This window comes from Zootoca vivipara, chromosome 13 (assembly GCF_963506605.1).
Source record: "Zootoca vivipara chromosome 13, rZooViv1.1, whole genome shotgun sequence".
Lineage (NCBI taxonomy): Eukaryota > Metazoa > Chordata > Lepidosauria > Squamata > Lacertidae > Zootoca > Zootoca vivipara.
In genome coordinates, this window is record NC_083288.1 from 22,685,541 (window position 1) to 22,703,701 (window position 18,161).

General features: G+C 48.8%; 1 protein-coding gene across 5 annotated transcripts in view; it reads right to left on the bottom strand.

The window, feature by feature from the left end:
• Nucleotides 1-5,099: 5,099 nt before the first annotated feature.
• The window catches only part of STAT3 (signal transducer and activator of transcription 3), a 42,357-nt gene continuing 29,295 nt past the window's right edge, over nt 5,100-18,161 (bottom strand). For 4 of the 5 annotated variants that reach the window (XM_035136519.2, XM_035136520.2, XM_060281458.1 and 1 more), the window contains 13 exons: nt 17,287-17,316; nt 16,488-16,581; nt 16,333-16,380; nt 15,234-15,317; nt 14,521-14,619; nt 14,252-14,387; nt 13,106-13,158; nt 12,911-13,005; nt 11,875-12,014; nt 10,644-10,859; nt 9,908-9,950; nt 9,305-9,417; nt 5,100-7,304 (listed from right to left, as the gene is read on the bottom strand). In XM_035136519.2, the coding sequence (XP_034992410.1) occupies nt 7,246-7,304; nt 9,305-9,417; nt 9,908-9,950; nt 10,644-10,859; nt 11,875-12,014; nt 12,911-13,005; nt 13,106-13,158; nt 14,252-14,387; nt 14,521-14,619; nt 15,234-15,317; nt 16,333-16,380; nt 16,488-16,581; nt 17,287-17,316 (1,210 nt within the window). In that variant the 3' untranslated portion in view covers nt 5,100-7,245. The remainder of the gene's footprint in view (nt 7,305-9,304; nt 9,418-9,907; nt 9,951-10,643; nt 10,860-11,874; nt 12,015-12,910; nt 13,006-13,105; nt 13,159-14,251; nt 14,388-14,520; nt 14,620-15,233; nt 15,318-16,332; nt 16,381-16,487; nt 16,582-17,286; nt 17,317-18,161) is intronic. The other variant, XM_060281459.1, reaches the window with a different exon arrangement.

An 18,161-nucleotide genomic window follows, 5' to 3' on the forward strand; every position in this document is an offset into this window, starting at 1 on the left:
CTCTCTGCATCTAACCCAGGTGCCTGAGGGTTTATCTGGGGAGTGGCATGTATGCAGTGATAAGGGCTCCTTGCCTTGCTTTGCATCCTCCTACTGTATTAGGTGTGCGAGTCACATTTGTTGCTAAAACGCAGTTGCAATAGCGGTTGTATTAAACCCAATCAGCACAATGAAGAAGAACAGCCTAATGCTTCATCTTTCCCCAGGACTGTCTGGACAGAGCTCCCACCCTGCTTCAGGGAAGAGGAAACCAGACTGGTTTGCAGGGGGTGATGTCATGGACTGGCTAGACACAGAGGAATGGTGGGAGGCACCAGCTGGGGAACCCCCAAGGGAAAAAGGCTCAGAACCAGGGAGTTGGTGGTGGGACAACAATGAGTGGTCAGAGGAAGAAGACTGAGAGGGGCAGGTGTCAGAAGCTGAAGCAGTAACAGGGCTTGGTGAGCAGGGGGAGTCTGTGGCAGAAAGAAGTCCAGAATCAGAGGCAGAAGCGGAGGCTGCAGGGCCAAAAGGCAGAGATGAGTCAAGCTGCTGAAGAAGCCAGGGTGTTTCCCCCTCCTGCTGCAACAAGCTCCCCTCCCCACTGGACTCCCAAGGCCAGAAGAGGTATGAAGAGGGAGGAACAGACAGAGACTTGCAGGCCTAGTCTCAGGTTGCTTGGGAAGAACCTGGGAAGGGAGTGATTTAGGCAGCTATGGGAAGGCAGGGACCTTCAGCCCCCACAACTGCCTCATAGGGCAAGACCTACTGAGAAGAGCTGCTGTGGCCATTGGGCCTGGTGCTCTTGAGTTGACCTTGTTTCTTCTAATGAAGAGTTTATGTGATTTATTTATGACACCCGCTCTTGACAGACAGGATACACATCACATTGACAACTAGGGACTGGGTGTATAGCCAGAGAGATAGATAGAAAGATTATTGTGTGTGTGTGTGTGTGTGTGTGTGTGTGTGTGTGTGTTCAAGATTCAATCACATGCTGGCAACTTTGGGTAGCACAACTAAAGCTGATTTATGGGCTCTTATGCAGCAACAAGCTCACTTCCCCAGAAAATCAGGTTTTGGGGGAGTAAGGAAAATGATGGGGAAATGAAATGCTGAAGAATTTCCACAAGGGCTTTTCTTTAAAAGTAAGTAAATCACAGACTGATATGCAAATGTGAAGAACTGAATGTTAAGGTTGAAAAAACGAGGAACCGAAAACAGGAGAGATTTGCCCGTCCTTAAAGCTTGACAAACAATCTGCCTGGAAGCATCCGCAGAATTATAGCCGCAGTGATTCCAGCTCTCCACACGAGAGCAGCACTTCACCTCTTCCAAAAATAGTGGTTTTTACAAAATTTGTTCCTCTCCAGCTTTGCTAGATCAGAAATGGTGGGCAATGACAGCTTGGGAAATCAGGGTGGGAAACTAGTTTACTACAAGGAGACACCTATAATAAACCAGACTGGGGCTTCACCCCTTATCAGATCACACCTTAGGGTTGCGGGGCGGACATTCTTTCTATTTGTTGTATTTTTATATTCTGTTGAAAGCCACCCAGTGTGGCTGGGGCAACCCGGTCAGATGGGCAGAGTACAAATAACAAATTATTATTACTAATAGTAATTATTACTAATAATTTGTATTATTATTGAGAATCTACTGAGCCTTTTCTACTTTTTGCACCATAGCCACCAAACAATCGTGTGACTTCCCCATTACAGGTTCTCTACTCTCCCCCCGCCCCAGTAGTGGCAACCTGCAATTTTCCAGACAAGCAAACACGAACACCTGCAAACTAGATGCCTTCAGGAAGACTCAATGATAACCTCCTCTGTTTCTTTCCTTGCCCCCTTCTCCGAAAATAAGACATAGCCATAAAATAAGCCATAGCAGGATTTTTAAGCATTCAAGGAATATAAGCCATACCCCGAAAATAAGACATAGTGATAGGTGCAGCTGCAATGCCAGTCGCGGCAGGAGGAGGAGGGAAAAAATAAGACATCTCCTAAAAATAAGCCATAGTGTGTGTGTTTTTAAAGGAAAAATAAATATAAGACGGTGTCTTATTTTTGGAGAAGCACGGTACCTTGCCCCATGCTATGATGCCGTGCAGCCTCAAACATCAAAGTTGGTCCATGGTGATGGAGGGGAGATAAAGGTCTGGGGCAAAGAAGGTTCCTCACTACTGTTCTGCTGGATCCATCTTTTACCTGCCCCCCCAAAACTCTCTCTCTCTCTCTCTCTCTCTCTCTCTCTCTCTCTGTGTGTGTGTGTATTTCATCAGTCTACCTGGGACAGAATGACCCAGGGGTGGGATTAGGAAAAGAGAAATAACCAGAGACAGTGGTACCCATAGCACTGTCTCACAATTCCAAATGTGCCAACAGCCCCCCCCCCAAAGTTAGTAACCTCTGTTTGCTTATTTATGGACTAGCACTTGAGACGAATACCATCAGCCTAACTGCTGAGGTAAGAACACTCCTGAAAACCCGGGATTCAGCCTTTAAGTCAGGGAATATAGACATATACAGAGAGGCAAGAACAAATCTCAAAAAAGGCATTAAGGCAGCAAAACAACAATATAAGCTTAAGGTGGAAAATTATTTAGCCGAAAACAACATGAAACAAGTGTGGCAAGGACTGCAGCACTTAACCAACTACAATACGAGGAACATGGTTAAGGCTGATGATTCGCTGGCAGAGGAGCTGAACATCTTCTTTGCTCGCTACGAGGTTAAGAGATTGAACACTTTAGCCCCTGCCTGCCAGCCTACAAACTCTCAGCCACTTATTCTATATGATCATCAAGTGAAAGCTGCATTGAAGGCAGTGAATCCCAGTAAAGCGGCTGGCCCAAATGGGGTGCTGAGGATAGTGGTCAAAAATTGTGCTGATCAACTAGCAGGGGTCCTGACAAAGATTTTTAACATCTCCCTGCAAATGGCTTGTGTTCCATCATGCTTAAAGGCAGCTACTATTGTCCCAGTTCCAAAGAAAACGGCAATTACCTTCCTGAATGACTACAGACCTATTGCATTAACATCTGTAGCGATGAAATGCTTCGAAAGACTGGTCCTTCAACACCTTAGAACTTGCTTTCCACCGGACTTTGATAAACATCAGTCTGCCTATAGAAGAAATAGGTCCACAGATTATGCCATAGCTACTGCCTTTCATCTTACAGCAAGTCATCTAGAGAAACCGGAGAACTGTGTCAGGATGTTGTTTATTGATTATAGCTCAGCTTTTAATACCATCCTTCTGGACATCCTCATTAAAAAGCTGACTGACATGAACCTTTCTTCTACCATATGTGGCTGGAATTAAAGACTTTCAGATCGATCGGACACAAACAGTGAGGATTGGACAAGTAACATCTAATTCCTTAAAAATCAGCACCGGCACACCACAGGGATTTGTGCTAAGTCCCTACCTGTATTCATTGTATACATACGATTGTGTATCAACTGACTCGTCTACTGCAATTATTAAGTTTGCAGATGACACCACCATAATGGGTTTAATAACAGGTGGAGACGAATCAGCGTATAGAGGGGGAAGTCCAAAAAATATCTACATGGTGCCTAGAGAACAACTTGCACCTTAATATTAGCAAGACAAAGGAGATGGTGTTGGACTTCCGGAGGAAGAGAGAACTAGCCCCGCTGTACATCGGGGAGGGCTGTGTGGAGAGAGTCTCTTCCTTTAAATTCCTAGGAGTTTATCGCAGGGAAGACCTTACTTGGGAAATCAATACAACCCAGGTGGTTAAGAAAGCCCAACAGAGACTCTATTTCCTTAGAGTATTGCGAAAGAACGATGTCAATCAACATTTGATGATCTCCTTCTACAATAGAAAGTGTCCTTCATACTGCATCATGGTGTGGTACGCTGGCTTGACATCAACAGATAGGAAATGCCTACAGAGAGTGGTAAATACAGCACAAGATATTATGGGCTGTCCCGTCAATCCGCTGGATGATATCGCAGAAGAAGAGTGAGGAAAATTCTTAGGGATGATTCACACCCTAGCCGGCACTTTTTTGATCTCCTGCCCTTGGGCAGAAGATATAGAAGCATGATTAGTCGCACCAACAGGGTAAAGAACAGCTTCTATCCGTGGGCTGTTAGGCTGCTGAATGAAAAGATAACAACAGGGCAACTGACTTTCGGGTTTGGTGGGTGTGCGTCAGTAAACGTGGGGAATTAAGACTAAGAGAGCTGAGTGGGGGTGCTTGTGTAATCTCAATGTATACAAGTTGTACAAGTGACAATAAAGTATATCAAATTTCAAAATTCAAAAACTTGAGGCATCCTTTTCAAGTATGATGCAATGAACACAAGGGTGGGATCCTGGGTGCTTCCAGACTGATGCTATTTTCAGGAGGGATTCAGTCCCATAGCAACAAATACAGGCTGCACAGTTTAGTTGTTGGGGAGGTCTCCTAATCTCCCCTCATCTCTGATCTTCTTCACAGAACTAAAATCGCCGGAGTTCCCTGGGAAGAGGGATTGGCTGTTAAACCAGTTTCAGTCTGTGGTGTGGATGTGCCCCAAATCTTCTGCGCGCACACACACACACCTTACTAAAAGTGTACCTAAAGCACTTAAAAGAATCTCATTTATACTTCTTCAAAAAAACAACAACAAACCACCCCACAACCTTTAAAAAGTAAAAAGTTAATGGAGTGAAGTAGAAACCTAGTTAAATGAACAAAACTTAACACCTGCACCAAATAGTTCAATCTTGTTTATACGACTTCTCTGAAGTAAACCCTGGAAATTTCAATGGGACTTACACCCAGGTAACTACGGACAGGGTTCCACTCATCACCTCAATACAGTTTTGGCCCCACAGCACGGGGGGGGGGGGACCCAGCCCCTCATCTATGCATTTGGAGAAAAGATCCAACTCATCTCATCTCTAAGTCAAATTTCTTTCAAACAGACTCTCTCTCTCTCTCTCTCTCTCTCTCTCTCTCTCTCTCTCTCTCTCTCTCTCTCTCTCTCTCTCTCTCTCTCTCTCTCACACACACACACACACACACACAAGCCACTCTGCTTTCTCAGCTCAACAAACACACCAAGTACCCAATGCTTCATCTCCAGCAGAGAAATGTGGTGTTAAGGACATTTATTTATTTAAGAGAAAGTTTAAGCCTGTAGATACAGCAATAAAATATACAAAACATACTATTAAGATATTTACGCTTTGGGGAGCAGTTAGCTATAAAAGAAAAAAAAAGGAAATTTTTGGCGGTGATGATGGGGGAGTAGCTTTGGTACTAAGAATTTGGGGTATATAAGCTATTTTGGAATTAGGGCAGCTTTGCACTAGTTGGTACGCTTTCTAAGGCTTGGCATTTCTGAAGGAGGCAAGTTCTCTTCGTAATAGCAAGGGCCTGCTTTTCCCTCCAAAGGTTGCTGAACTACACTCTGGGTTGAGGAAGTCTGGTGTAGGGAAAGAGGACAGCTCTGACCACGAACTGCCTCCTGTTTAGCCAACGCCTCTAAGTAATACTGGAAAATACTTGTTGCATCATTCTCTCTCAGTGCCGGGAGAGCCCACTGGGCTATTGCAGAGCTGAAAGGGACCCTAAGGGTCACCTAATCCAACCCCCCCCTGCAAAGCAGGAATCTGCAGCTGTGATTCCTCATTCCTTTGGGTTCCTGCCCATCTCTACGAGGCTACAATTCTATGAACTCGCACAAGCCCAACAGCTGAGATTTACAACTAGATTATCAGCGTCTGAGTTCTAGTTTGCCTATGCCAGACTGCCAATTGTTATCTCAGGCAAGCAACAGCCGACTAGCATCAGGTACAGCTCAGGCTTAAGCCCCAGGAGGTGGAGAGAATGACTGGGCAGATAGTAATAAAAAATAATTACAGCCGAGAATATTTTAAAAATGGGAAAGCGTAGGAAATGGGCAAGCCAGACAAAGCCCGGTTTGGGGTGGGAGGAGAGGAGAGACGCTGGCAGGAACGCTTTTTGCCTCTTTGCTCCTAACACAACAGCTAAGATGAGAGTGCAGTGGCTAGAATCAGGAGACCCGGGTTCAAAGCCTGACTTAGCCAGAAAGCTCAGGCCTATTGCTGCCACTAATCTACCTTACAGGAGGAATCCTTGTCATCCCTAACCTACACCGCAAGGTTGTTGAGAGGATAAAAGGATAAGGGGAAAGGAAGGGGCGGAGGTGTGCATGCTGCCCAGGGCTCCTTCAAGGAAGGGCAGGATAAAAGTGCAATAAATAATAATTATTTTAAAAAAGATAACCGGAGTGAACAGATCTCCAAGTGTGAATCTAGCAGGTGAGCTCTTGACTCAGCTCGGTTGCCTCATCTGGGCTTAAGCGCAGAAGAGAAGAGCTCTCCACCGCTAATTTGAGTGTCCTGGGTCAAAACCCCACTTCTGCCAAGGGTTGCTCCATTAATGGTGAGCACATAATTCTAACAACTTTCGTTCCCTATCTGTAAAACTGGAATTAGCCTAGTGCTGGTGGAAAAAAAGTATTTAAAAAATAGAAATTCCCGGAGCTGGCAACCAAGTGCAAAGTGTGCACAGGTGTCCAATGCCCCTGGCCTTTCTCTAGCCCTGGGGAACACAGGTATCTTACCTTGAAGGGCCTAGGTGCTAGGCCTACATTCACCTTCGCACCATTTGGCAAGTTTTTTTTTTAAGCAGAAGTGGGCCAGCGAAAGATGAGTGGGGAGGGAAATGGAGCTTTAATGTGGGCAATGATACAGAAAAAAGTTGCACCGATATCTAAGAATGATACCCCCACAATTTCTTCTTCCTTCCCCTCCTGCCTACACTTGACAACACAGCTTGTCGAATAGACTGGTTAAAAACCTTGGAAGTTGGTGTGAGCTGCACAAGCAGCCTTTTGCGGCATGCAGCAAACATGTACAGGAGGCCAGCAATGTGGACATGAAGAGGCACTTGGTCTAGCGAAGACAAACAGAAACACCCCTGATACAAGTAGCTTTTATACATGAGGGAGAACTATTTTTTTTTTCTTCTGGAGGGGAAAAAGCCCAACTAAAATCAAGCAGGGCTTTCCCTCCAGTCACGGGAGCTCAGGCAAGGAGCTGCTGACGACGGTGTATTTGAAAGCGGCTCGCGACGGACCCACAATCAAACGTCTCATGCCGAGGCAGAGTCTGGGTGCCGATTGGGCTCATCCGACAATGCAAGAAGAGGAAGAAGGTGTTTCTTGTGCCAGGGAAATGCAGAACCGATCAGCTGCCCGGGAGGAGTCCAATCACATGGGAGAGTTGGCGCTCTCAGCGGCCATCTCCATGTCGAAGACTTGCAAGGACTCTGCGGGAGATACGGAAAGAGAGTTGAATGCAATAATTCCGGTTCAACATCTCCTGGACAGATTCACAGCCTGCAGCATGCTCAAGGTTTTGCATATTCCTCAATGAAGTGCATATGTAAACAAACCCTTTCAGAACAGGATATGGCTGTAGAATTCCGCTCCTTGAGATCTCCCAAGTTTCTAGCCATTATGGTTGCAAAGACAGTCTTTAAAGCCAGGCTGGAGAGCCTTGGGCCTGAGGGTTAGATATGGCCTCTCTTATCTCTCCTCCTTTCCCCTTTCCACAGCACATACCCCTTGACGGCTATGCTTTGCACCCCAAATATTTTTGCATGACTGTAACATGTCCTTGAACTCTAATAATGCCACTTGCTGGCCTGGGTGGAGTGGGTGTAGGAACTAGCCTACTCCACAAAGGTAAAAATCCGCACTCGTCACTTTGTTGTCTCCCACCCACCACTGCTGTGGAGCTCTTGGGAGGCAGCACAGAAGGCAGTGCAGCCCCCAACAACATGACCATTGGAGGAATCCTTTCTGACCGGGATCAAATTGTGGTTTGCAATTCTACCGTGTTTCTCCTAAAATAAGACACGTCTTATATTTATTTTTCTGCCCAAAAAACACAACATGGCTTATTTTCAGGGGATGTCTTTTTTTTTTTTTAAGCTACTACCCTGGGAGGCTCGGCTCGCCGCTGCCGCAGCCGACGTCCTCCCAGGCGGAACGCTCCACAGCGCTTTGCCCCACAGCGAGCCCTTCAAGGCGCCGCCACCGCCACCACCGCCGTTGGCCACCAGGTGCTGCTGCGGATGCGACGTCGGCTCCTCCTTCCGCTGGCCGCCGCTCATTTTCCTTTTCGGCCGCGGCCGTCTCCCTCCCTCCCCGCCGGGCCACTGCTGGGTCGGGGCTCGAGCGGGAGCCGGCAATGACAGGCGCGCCGCCGCCGCCTCCCTCCCTCCCCGCCGGGCCGCTGCTGGGTCGAGGCTCGAACGGGCGCCGGCAAAGACAGGCGCGCCGCCGCCTCCCTCCCTCCCCGCCGCTGCTGGGTCGGGGCTCGAATGGGCGCCGGCAAAGACAGGCGCGCCGCCGCTGCCTCCCTCCCTCCCCGCCGGGCCGCTGCTGGGTTGGGGCTCGAGCGGGAGCCGGCAAAGACAGCAGTGCGCGCCTGTCTTTGCCGGCTCCCACTCGAGCCCCGACCCAGCAGCGGCCCGGCGGGGAGGGAGGGAGGCGGCTGCGGCGCGCCTGTCATTGCCGGCTCCCGCTCGAGCTCCGACCCAGCAGCGGCCCGGCGGGGAGGGAGGGAGGCGGCGGCGGCGCGCCTGTCATTGCTGGCTCCCGCTCGAGCCCCGACCCAGCAGCGGCCCGGCGGGGAGGGAGGGAGGCGGCGGCCGAAAAGGACAATGAGCGGCGGCCAGCAGAAGGAGGAGCCGACGTCGCATCCGCAGCAGCACCTGGTGGCCAGCGGCGGCGCCTTGAAGGGCTCGCTGTGGGGCAAAGCGCTGCGGAGCGACTCAGCGAGACCCAGCGGGACCCGGGAGAGACAATACCCCAACACGTCTTATTTTTGGGGGATGTCTTATTTTTTTTTTCTTTCGAAAATCGTGCCATGGCTTATTTTAGAGGCACGTCTTATTTTAGGAGAAACACGGTAGTTCAAAGGGAGCACTGAGACAATAGTTCCCTGGGTTGGATGCAATAGGAAACTGTGGTTTGATTAAAACAGGAAGGCAATGAATTAAGCTGCAGGAGGAGGAGGAGGAGCAGGAGCAGGAGGAGGGTGTGTGTGAGAGAATGATGCTTGTTCATGATCCACTGAAATCAGAGGCGCTTGGACTTGTGGAATCTACATTGACAAGGGTTGAAAGCTCGAGTTTCAGTAACCTGCTTCTAGAGGGCAGTCTGGATGCAGCCTCGGCCTGTCCTTTCCATAATGAGATGCACGAGAGCAGAGCCCGCCCCCTTCCAGCAAACAAAACAGCACTGCAGACCACACACTCACCAAACTGGCCACTGGCGTTCCCCTCTGCTCCCTCACCATTACTGCCAAAATGGATCAGAGATTCGAGAGTGCGGGGTGACATAGGCAGTTCAATAGTATTACTGCAAGTGGTTCTGGGAAAGGCACGTGGGAGTGGGGGGGGTAGAGAAAAATAGGAGAGGGTACAGAAGGGAAGCACAAGTTATAAGTTGTAAAAGCCCCAGTCTCCAGAACCACCAAACTCTGCTCTGCACCATGGAGTACAGAGCTTTGACTCTCAATGAAATAAAACCCAACCTGTATCTTTATGCATACGTGTGTAGCTGCGCATGTTAGTAAGTTTGATCCCTCCTTCTATCTCTATGCCTTATGTCTTTAACACGAGGTGCCTGCCGGATTTTGTTCCTCACTTATGCACCGGGTGCAGTGGTGTGGTGGTCGCTGCATTGAACCACTTCCTCTCTGGGCACTTTTCCACCTGTGCTTCAGCTGTTTCTGAAGAGAGACCTCTTGTTTCCAAAGCACAGGTGAGGGAGGGAGCTCGGCTTCTCAGCAAGCCCCAGCTAATTGCTGTGCAAGACCTCTGGAGTCCCACCCAACCCTTTCAAAGAGGGAAATACTCACGGGGTCACACAGATGAACTTGGTCTTCAGATATGGAGCAGCACCTGTTTTTGGGGTGGGGAAAGAGGAGAAGGTATTTGATAAGCTGGTGTGTGCCAAAGATCAGCAGGGGCATCTCCTCTTCAATATGCTATGACTCTGAAACCCTTTCCATAGAGAGGATTTGAAGGTGGGAGAGGGGGAAAGGAGGGGAAGTGAGAATTGCCCCAAAACTATGGTAGGAGGATTTGGAGGTGGGAAAGGGGAACTGAGAATTGCCCCAAAACTATGGTAGGAGCCAGAGGGACTGCTGCTGCTGTTGTTTTTTGGGCTTCTTAACTGCTAACAACGTGCATATTGTTTCCAGAAGCATCAGCAAACAATACAAAACTCACAGCGGCCATGCCAAACTTCAATTTGAAAAAGTTCTTGCCTTCACTCCTCTCTAGTTTTTAAAAAGCTGCGAGTCAGACTTTAGCCAACAATGACAATTGGCAACAATTCATACGGGCTTTTCCCCTGGCTTCCCATCTGTTCGCTTTTTTCACCAACCCGTTATGGTCACAAAAGGAAGAGCTGGGAACGTAATCAAAATAAACAAGCCAAGCCCCCTGCATTTTGGAGAGAGTGCTGGAGGATGCTAGTCACAGTTATTACCGTAGCAGTGTGAGACCTTTTTGTGGAGAAAGCCAAAATCCCAAAAAGTCCCTGTAAAGTGGAGAACCAAAGGGCTGGAGCAAGCGCGGAAAGCCAACAACTACCTGGGTCAGTGGCTTCGGGATGCTCCTGGCTCTCAGGGCGGCAGTATTTTCCAAAAGCCTCCTCCTTGGGGATATCAGGATACAAGTAGACAAGTGGGGAGACCAGGATGTTGGTGGCATCCATGATCTTATAGCCCATGATAATCTCAGCAAACGACATGCTGTTGAGCTGTTGCTTGGTGTACGGCTCCACTGACTGGATTTGTGTCTTCCCTATGGCAAAGGGTAAACAAGAGATTTGATCAAAGGGGACGGTTTTTATTTGCAAGGATAGCATGAAAAGGAGCACAATTTCTTGCTCAAATGAAGAGAGCCAGAGTCACATCAACATCAAAGCTTCACCAAATTAAGAGAGTTGAAAATATATTTTTTTAAAAATCACAAGACAAGATTAAAAACTGACCATCATTGATGGCCTGTCCCCTAGCCATTGGCTGAGCTGATGTGGTGTCACTGAACGTTCATGAATGCTACTTAGGAGTGTGCAACAGATGACTGGTACAACTTCTGCAAGAAGTGAGGTGTCAGTATGGGGTAATTTAGGAGCAGAGGATATACTTTGCCTGCAGAGTGCTGTAGGCTCAATCTATGCCATCTCAATGATTAAAGGATCTCTGCAAGGCTGAGAAAGACCTTTGCGTAAGAGGGAAGGGCCATAGCTCAGCGGCAGAGCACCTTTGTATGCAGAAGGTCCCAGGTCCAATTCTTGGCATCTCCAGGTAGGGCTGGGAATGTCCTCCACCTGACATACCTGGAGCGCCACTGCTGGTCAGTGTAGACATCACTGACCTAGATGGACCAAAGCTCTGACTCTGTATAAGGCAGCGTTCTTCAATCGTTCATTGACTGACACAACAGTCTGGACCAAGTACCCTGAGATTTACCCTGATTTGGTATGAGCAGGGCTGCAATGTGTGAGCAATTAACTGGGTTCTAAAAATGGTTAATTGGCTAAAAAGCCTCACCCAATTAACAAGGCAGATCTTGTTAAAAACACGATTTTTAATACGAGCGCTAACAAAAACTGCTGGTAGCACAGAGGCCTTTCTTTCCAAGGAAGAATGTGTCCTTTTCTCGCCTGCTACGATCAAGTGCATGCATCATCCAAAAATGGAAAATGGGCTTGAGAAGAACACAGCTTTTACACACAGGCAAACGTAATTAATAGATAAAAAGGAAGATCTGGCTTCAGCCCTAAGCATAAGGCAGCTCCAGTGGCATTCCTTACCGCTAATGTCCTTCTCCACCCAGGTGAAGGTGATCCCACCCTCCTTGCTGCTCTCACTGAATCGCAACAGGAAGGTACCGGGGGGCTTCGTGCTCAGGATTGCTCTCTCCCGCTCCTTGCTGATGAATCCCATGATATATCTGAGGAAGAAGAAATGGAAATATGAGGTTTTCATTGGCTTCCTTTCCTTTTCCTTGGCCCACCAAGCCTAGCCCCCAACGCCAAGAGCCACCAAGAAGTTCCACTGGAAGTTTAGCACAGGGATGGAGAGTCTGCATCCCTCCAGGTAAGGATGAATTCCTATCAGCCCTAATCAGCATCAGATACAGCAGGGTTTCCCGAACTTGGGTCTCCAGCTGTTTTTGGACTACAGTTCCCATCATCCCTGACCACAGGTCCTACTAGCTAGGGATGATGGGGGTTGTAGTCCAAAAGCAGCCGGAGACCCAAGTTTGGGAAACCCACAGGGCCGTGGGCACAGCATCTGTCTTGCATGCAGAAGGTCCCAGGTTCAATCCCCAGCATCTCCAGGTAGAACTGGGAAGAGAGGCCCCTTCCTGGAAATCCACTACCTCTCCGTGTGTAGACAATGCTGAGCAAGATGAACCAATGGTGAAGTGTTCCAGTTTGCGAACTATTTTTGGAAGCTGGAAGTCCGACGGGGCTTTTGTGGCTTCCGATTGGCTGTAGGAGCTTCCTGCAGCCAATCAGAAGCCACACCTTGGTTTCCGAACATTTTGGAAGTTGAACAGACTTCCGGAATGGATTCTGTTCAGCTTCCGAGGTACAACTGTGTAAAGCAGCCTCCTATGTTCCCATCAGGAATAATGGGAGCTGGGAGCTCAACAGCCACTATAGGGCAACACGTTCCCCATCCCTGCTCTCCAACTTGTTAGGGTTTCTTTGTTTACTGGATAGGCAGAGTGGCCTCTTTGGGGGGGGGAGGGAGAGAGAGAGAGAGAGAGAGAGAGAGAGAGAGAGAGAGAGAGAGAGAGATATGCTGGCAACTGCGGTGACGTCTCTGGCAGATGCTCACCCTTCATTCCACAGGGCCAAGATGTACTTCTTCACCAGGTCGATGATGTTATCCAGCCAGACCCAGAAGGAGAAGCCTTTGCCTGCCATGTTCTCCTGCAGCGATAAAAGCAAAGGTTCCCCCCACGTGAACAAAACGGCAGATGCACCTTCGGCCCCACCCAATGCCGCAGCTAAGCTTTCCGAAACCCCCTACCTTGCAGAACTTCGCCCATGTTATCTGACATCCGGAGTAATTGACGCCAGGGCCTGTAGAGGGGTGGGAGGGAAGAAAAGACATTAAAGAGAGCTGGTTAGAGCCTCAGGCAAGGGCCTAGGAGGGCCAGGTTCAAATCTCACCCATCCCCACCCCTCAGCCACCATAGGAGCCAACACCTAGAGGCCAAGGGCCCAAGGCCCCTTCAGCCCCCATTTGATGGGGTTGCCCCCCTAAAGTTGTTGGGAATTGCCATTCAAATGGTATGTGTGCACTGCATCGTGTGATTGATTATGAGGAGGCCTACCTGCCCTGCTCCCCCCCCCCCCATATTTTGTTCAAGTTGGCATGCCTGTCAGCCACAAAGTACACTGGGGGTCTTGGGCCAGTTGTTGCTTCTCAGCCTAACCAACTTCACACGGTTGTTGTGAGGATAAAAGTGTGTGTGTGTGTGTGTGTGTGTGTGTGTGTGTGTGTGTGTGTGTACACACATCCATATGTCTGTCACCTCATGTTCCTTGGAGGAAAGGCATTTTTAAAAGGAAGCACACTATTCTTAAAAGGCTTGCCCGGGCTTTTCTAAACTGTCAACACCAACTTGAATATTTGATATTTTGGCTTCCAGGCATTCAACATGCCAACACTTTTTGCACATGCTTTGGTCCCAAGTTTGAATCCCACAGCTAAAAAAGGATTTCTGGTTGTGCACCTGGGCAAGGCTCCTCTCCCACTTAAGAGCCAATACCCCTAGGCTGGGTAGCCCAGATGGGAAGACAGCAACTCCTTATGACCCATATCAGGGCCTGAATGCTGCCCCTCCAGGCCTCTCTGGACTTCCCCCAAGGCCACAACCCTCACAGGATCTGCTTCACACTTCTTGAGTGTTTTTGCCTGATGAGAACTTGCCACCAAAGTTTGATAATGTTTGCTGGTTGCCTGGACAGGAGGACAGAGAGGGGCGTGTTCCGAGGTAGAAGCTTACGGCACAAAGGGAACATCCACATTTGTTTCTGCTTCTGGCCCTGTCCACCCCTGGCAATGTGGACCCCGGAAAGTTGCCTGGAAGGGCATGTGGCCCTTGCGCTGCTGAGCAAGGTTCCCTGCCATTGGCCCACATATAAGGAGGAGAGGAGCTTGTTAAGTTACCAAGTAGTTTCTCTGCCAGTGTCGTCAGCTGCTCTATGCTGAGCCCTCGCTTGGTGGTGGAGGAGAACTGCCAGCTCAGCACTTCGGCCACCTGGTCCCAAGTGCCAATGGGTGGTTTGGTGAAGAAGTTGACGTTCTGTCAAGAGAGGGACTCGGTCACAATCAGGAACAAACAACACACCCAGACGAAAAACAAATAAAAACACCCTCCTTCTCTTGCTCTCTCGCCCTCTCTTTTGTCCGTGCAAGCTTTGGGAAACTCAACGTACCTTGGGGTTGTTTGTCAGCATGTTGTACCACAAGATTGACGCCCAGGCGTTGGGCATCTGGCAAATGTTGGAGATCACCACCACAGGGAGGGAATGGGTCTACAGGGAAAGAAAGACAGCAGCTCTCGAGCACATAGACTAGCCCCTCTCTTTTTTCAGGTCTCTGCTGTGCAACAGGAAACCCCCCCCCCCAGGCTCCTGCTCCACAGCAAACCAGAACACCAAGTTTCTAGTCCTTATGCATCGTTATGAAGTTAATTGTCTTCAGGTAGGGAGACTCATGGGACCCCTTTCCAACTCTCTTGTGGTGAAGCAAGCCAGAAATGCTGGTATGACCATAAGAGAAAGGGGAGGTTTGGAGAAGGCATGCAACAAGCAGTTAGGTTTAAGAGATTTAACAAGAGACTTTATCTCTAGAGTTTGCCATCATTGTTTCGGACTGTTCAGTTTTTCTGAGTTCTTTTTCATGGATGTTGTCAGTCTAGGTTTTCAAGATTTGCCCTTGAGCGTTGTTGAGCATGCAAATTGTAGGTTGTAGTTTACTGACATGGTTTCTTCCCCGCATTCTGCTCAATGCAAACTCCCAACAAGACACCCACACCAGTACCACAAAAGAGGGTTTCTAGCAGGGTAGATTCCCAGTGCAGTTGTAACCCCCACCCCACCCCTATAAAGTGGGTGGACTGTGGGGAATCAGCACAACCAGGGCTCACCTCTAGGTCAATCTTCAGGCCTTGGTGGTAAACCTCTGTCTCAAAGGTGATGAGATGGAGCTCTTCTGTGACGATGAGGGAGGCCTGAGGAGGAAGTGGAAAGTAAATGCGGGGGAAGATAATAAATATTTCTCTAGGGTATTTTTTTTGTCCCCTTGGAAAAAAACACAGCAGCAACCTGCAATTTTGGTTTCGTTTTTAGTTCTGCTGAGCTAGGCTTAAGCGGAGAGACCAACAAAGGAATCAGCCTTTGAAAAGGCGTTTACAGGACTAATCTTCCCTAAAGTCAAACCTAAAAGAGACCACTTCCCCATTCCCAAGGGTTGGTCTTTTTCTTTTGCAGGAGATACTTGACTGTAAACATTTTAGGGGCATGGTTTAGAACAGTGTTTCTCAACCTTTTTTGGGCCAAGGCACACTTGTTCCATGAAAAAAATCACGAGGCACACCACCATTAAAAAAGTTAAAAAAATTAACTCTGTGCCGCCCTATATTGACTATATAATTATGACTGTAAGAAACACTTGCCAATTGCTGTGTTGGTTGCAATCTCCTGTAATAAGGCTTCACAAGCCGCTGATTTCTCTGCCAGCACAATCCTTTGCTCAGCAAGTTTCAGGTTGAGCTCATCCAGCCAGCTTCTTTAAGTTTGTCTAAATTTTAGTTTAGTTTGTCTAAATTTTGCCGCGATGTGCGGCGACGAGAAGGGCGATTTGCATTGTCACAAGCCTAGCTTTCCAGCGGGTCAGCGGTTAAGCCTAGCTTTCCAGCGGGTCAGTAGTGTGTATTGGCGGCCGCCAGGCACGTGACAATGCAAATTGCCCTTCTCGTCGCCGCACGTCGCGGCACACCAGCCAGCGTTTCACCAGAACAGCGGTTGAGAAACGCTGGTTTAGAAAACCTAGAGGAATTGGGATGATGAGGAGGGAGGGAGGGAGGGAGGGAGGGAGGGAGGGAGGGAGGGAGAGAGAGAGAGAGAGGGGACATCCCCAGAACAGAGATTTCTGCAAGTAGCACTTCCCAGTGGAGCAAGAGAAGTAACTACTCCTGCTCTCAAACATTTCATTTTACACCAGCAGTGCTGTGTTGGGTCACTCACATCGCAGTTTGCTCTTCCGCCATTACCACACCTCTGTTCCCGCAGTGTCTGTGATTGGGGGGGGGGAGAGAGATAAAAATGGATAAATTAGACACACTGTGCTTCCAGGGAGTGTTTTGGGGAGCAAGGGAGGGGAGATATGCTGTGTCACTCACCAGGTGCTTGAACTCTGCAGAGAGGCTCCCATTGTTGGACTCTTCCATATTCATCACTTTGGTGTTTGTGCCCAGGATGTTAAACTTCCGGGACCTTGATGGGCAAAGCGGGAGGGGAAAAAAATGAGAGGAGTGCCTTGAGAGTGTGTTAGATTTAAAATACCATTATTAACCATCACCAACCCCATCTTTTAAAATGTAAAGAGCAGCTGCCCTGGATCAGACCAGTGACCCGTACTCACTGCGGCCAGCTGGACGCTGCAAGCAGCTTTCAAAGCACTAGAGCACTCTTCCCGAAATGCAATTCCCAGCCAAACTCTGGGACATAAAAGCCCCTGACCGCCCTCATCTTCCCTGATTTGATTTTGCCTACCCCCCCCCTTTAAAAAGCCATCCAAGTTTGTGGTCATTTTGCAGAAGCAGATTCCACAGCTGTACCCCACCCCAGAAAACACGAGTGGTCCCCTTCTTTGCAAGCCTTTGGAAATGGATTCCCCCCCCCCAGTTATTCCCCCCAACAAAATGTTAACTTTTATTTCAGTCTGCTTTTTATTAAGGGCTCGGGTTTTAACCGGATGATTTTTTTGCTCTGTGTTTTACAGCTATTGCCTTGAACGTGGTGGTGATTGGGAGCTATTGTGCCCCCAAAAGCAACTGAATATAATGATTTAAAATAAAATTATTTTACTGCTAATGAAACAATCCCCCACCCCATCCCCAACAAAGTGCAGCTGCCTGCAAACCCATGAGATGCATCTCAGCAGAGGGGAAGCCACAGGGCGCAGTGCCTTCAACTTACCCCCGGAGGGCAGCAACTTCACCGGAATCCCTGTGACACGAAAAAGAACAAGAGAGCACGTTCAGATTAGGTTGCTGTATGCAGCAATCAGAAAGGGCTTGCGGCAGCGCCTGACTTGGGTACTGTGGGGCCCTGTGTCAGGCAAAAAATTGGCACACCCCCCACCCCGAACTGCCTTCCCAAAGGCAGGTAAGGAGGCTTCCGGCTTTGGGAAGGAGGTGTGAGGCTCTGACAGGGTCTGAGAGCCCCCTGACCTCCTTCCCCAAACTGGGAAAGTCCTAACTAGGCTTTGGGAAGGAGGTGGGAGGCCCGTCGCCCAGTGCTCAACTTACTGGGCTTTGAAATGGCTGCCCCCCCCCGGCCCAGTCAGTACCCAGTGCGTGCACACCGCTTCAACAGCTCTAAATTCCACCCACTCCCTGCAGCAAGAGGGACAGGGTGTGGTTTGGCAGAGAAGTCAGCATAATAATAATAATAATAATAATAATAATAATAATAATAATAGCAATGCCATCACTGGAAGGTATTAGTGTAGGGGTGGCTAGCCTGAAGCCCTCTCCGCTTCTGGCTGGACTACAAATTCCTGTCACCCCCGATTACTGGCCAAGCTTGCAGGCGCTGGGGTCCAAGTGGAGGGGCCAGAGATTTCTTCACCCCTGCATTTGGGGGGGGGAAGGTCTTGGGGCTCTGTGGGCCTTCCTCCCTACTTTTAAGGGAATGCGGGTAGGCAGGCTGAAGACCGCTGAAGGTTAGGCTCTAAACCTAAAACCTGAGCCAAATTAATATTAATAATAATTAAAGGAATAATATTTGTAAAGGCCTCTCAAGCTGCAGTAGCAGACAAGCTTTACAGGTTTGGGCTGTGCCTCTCCTCC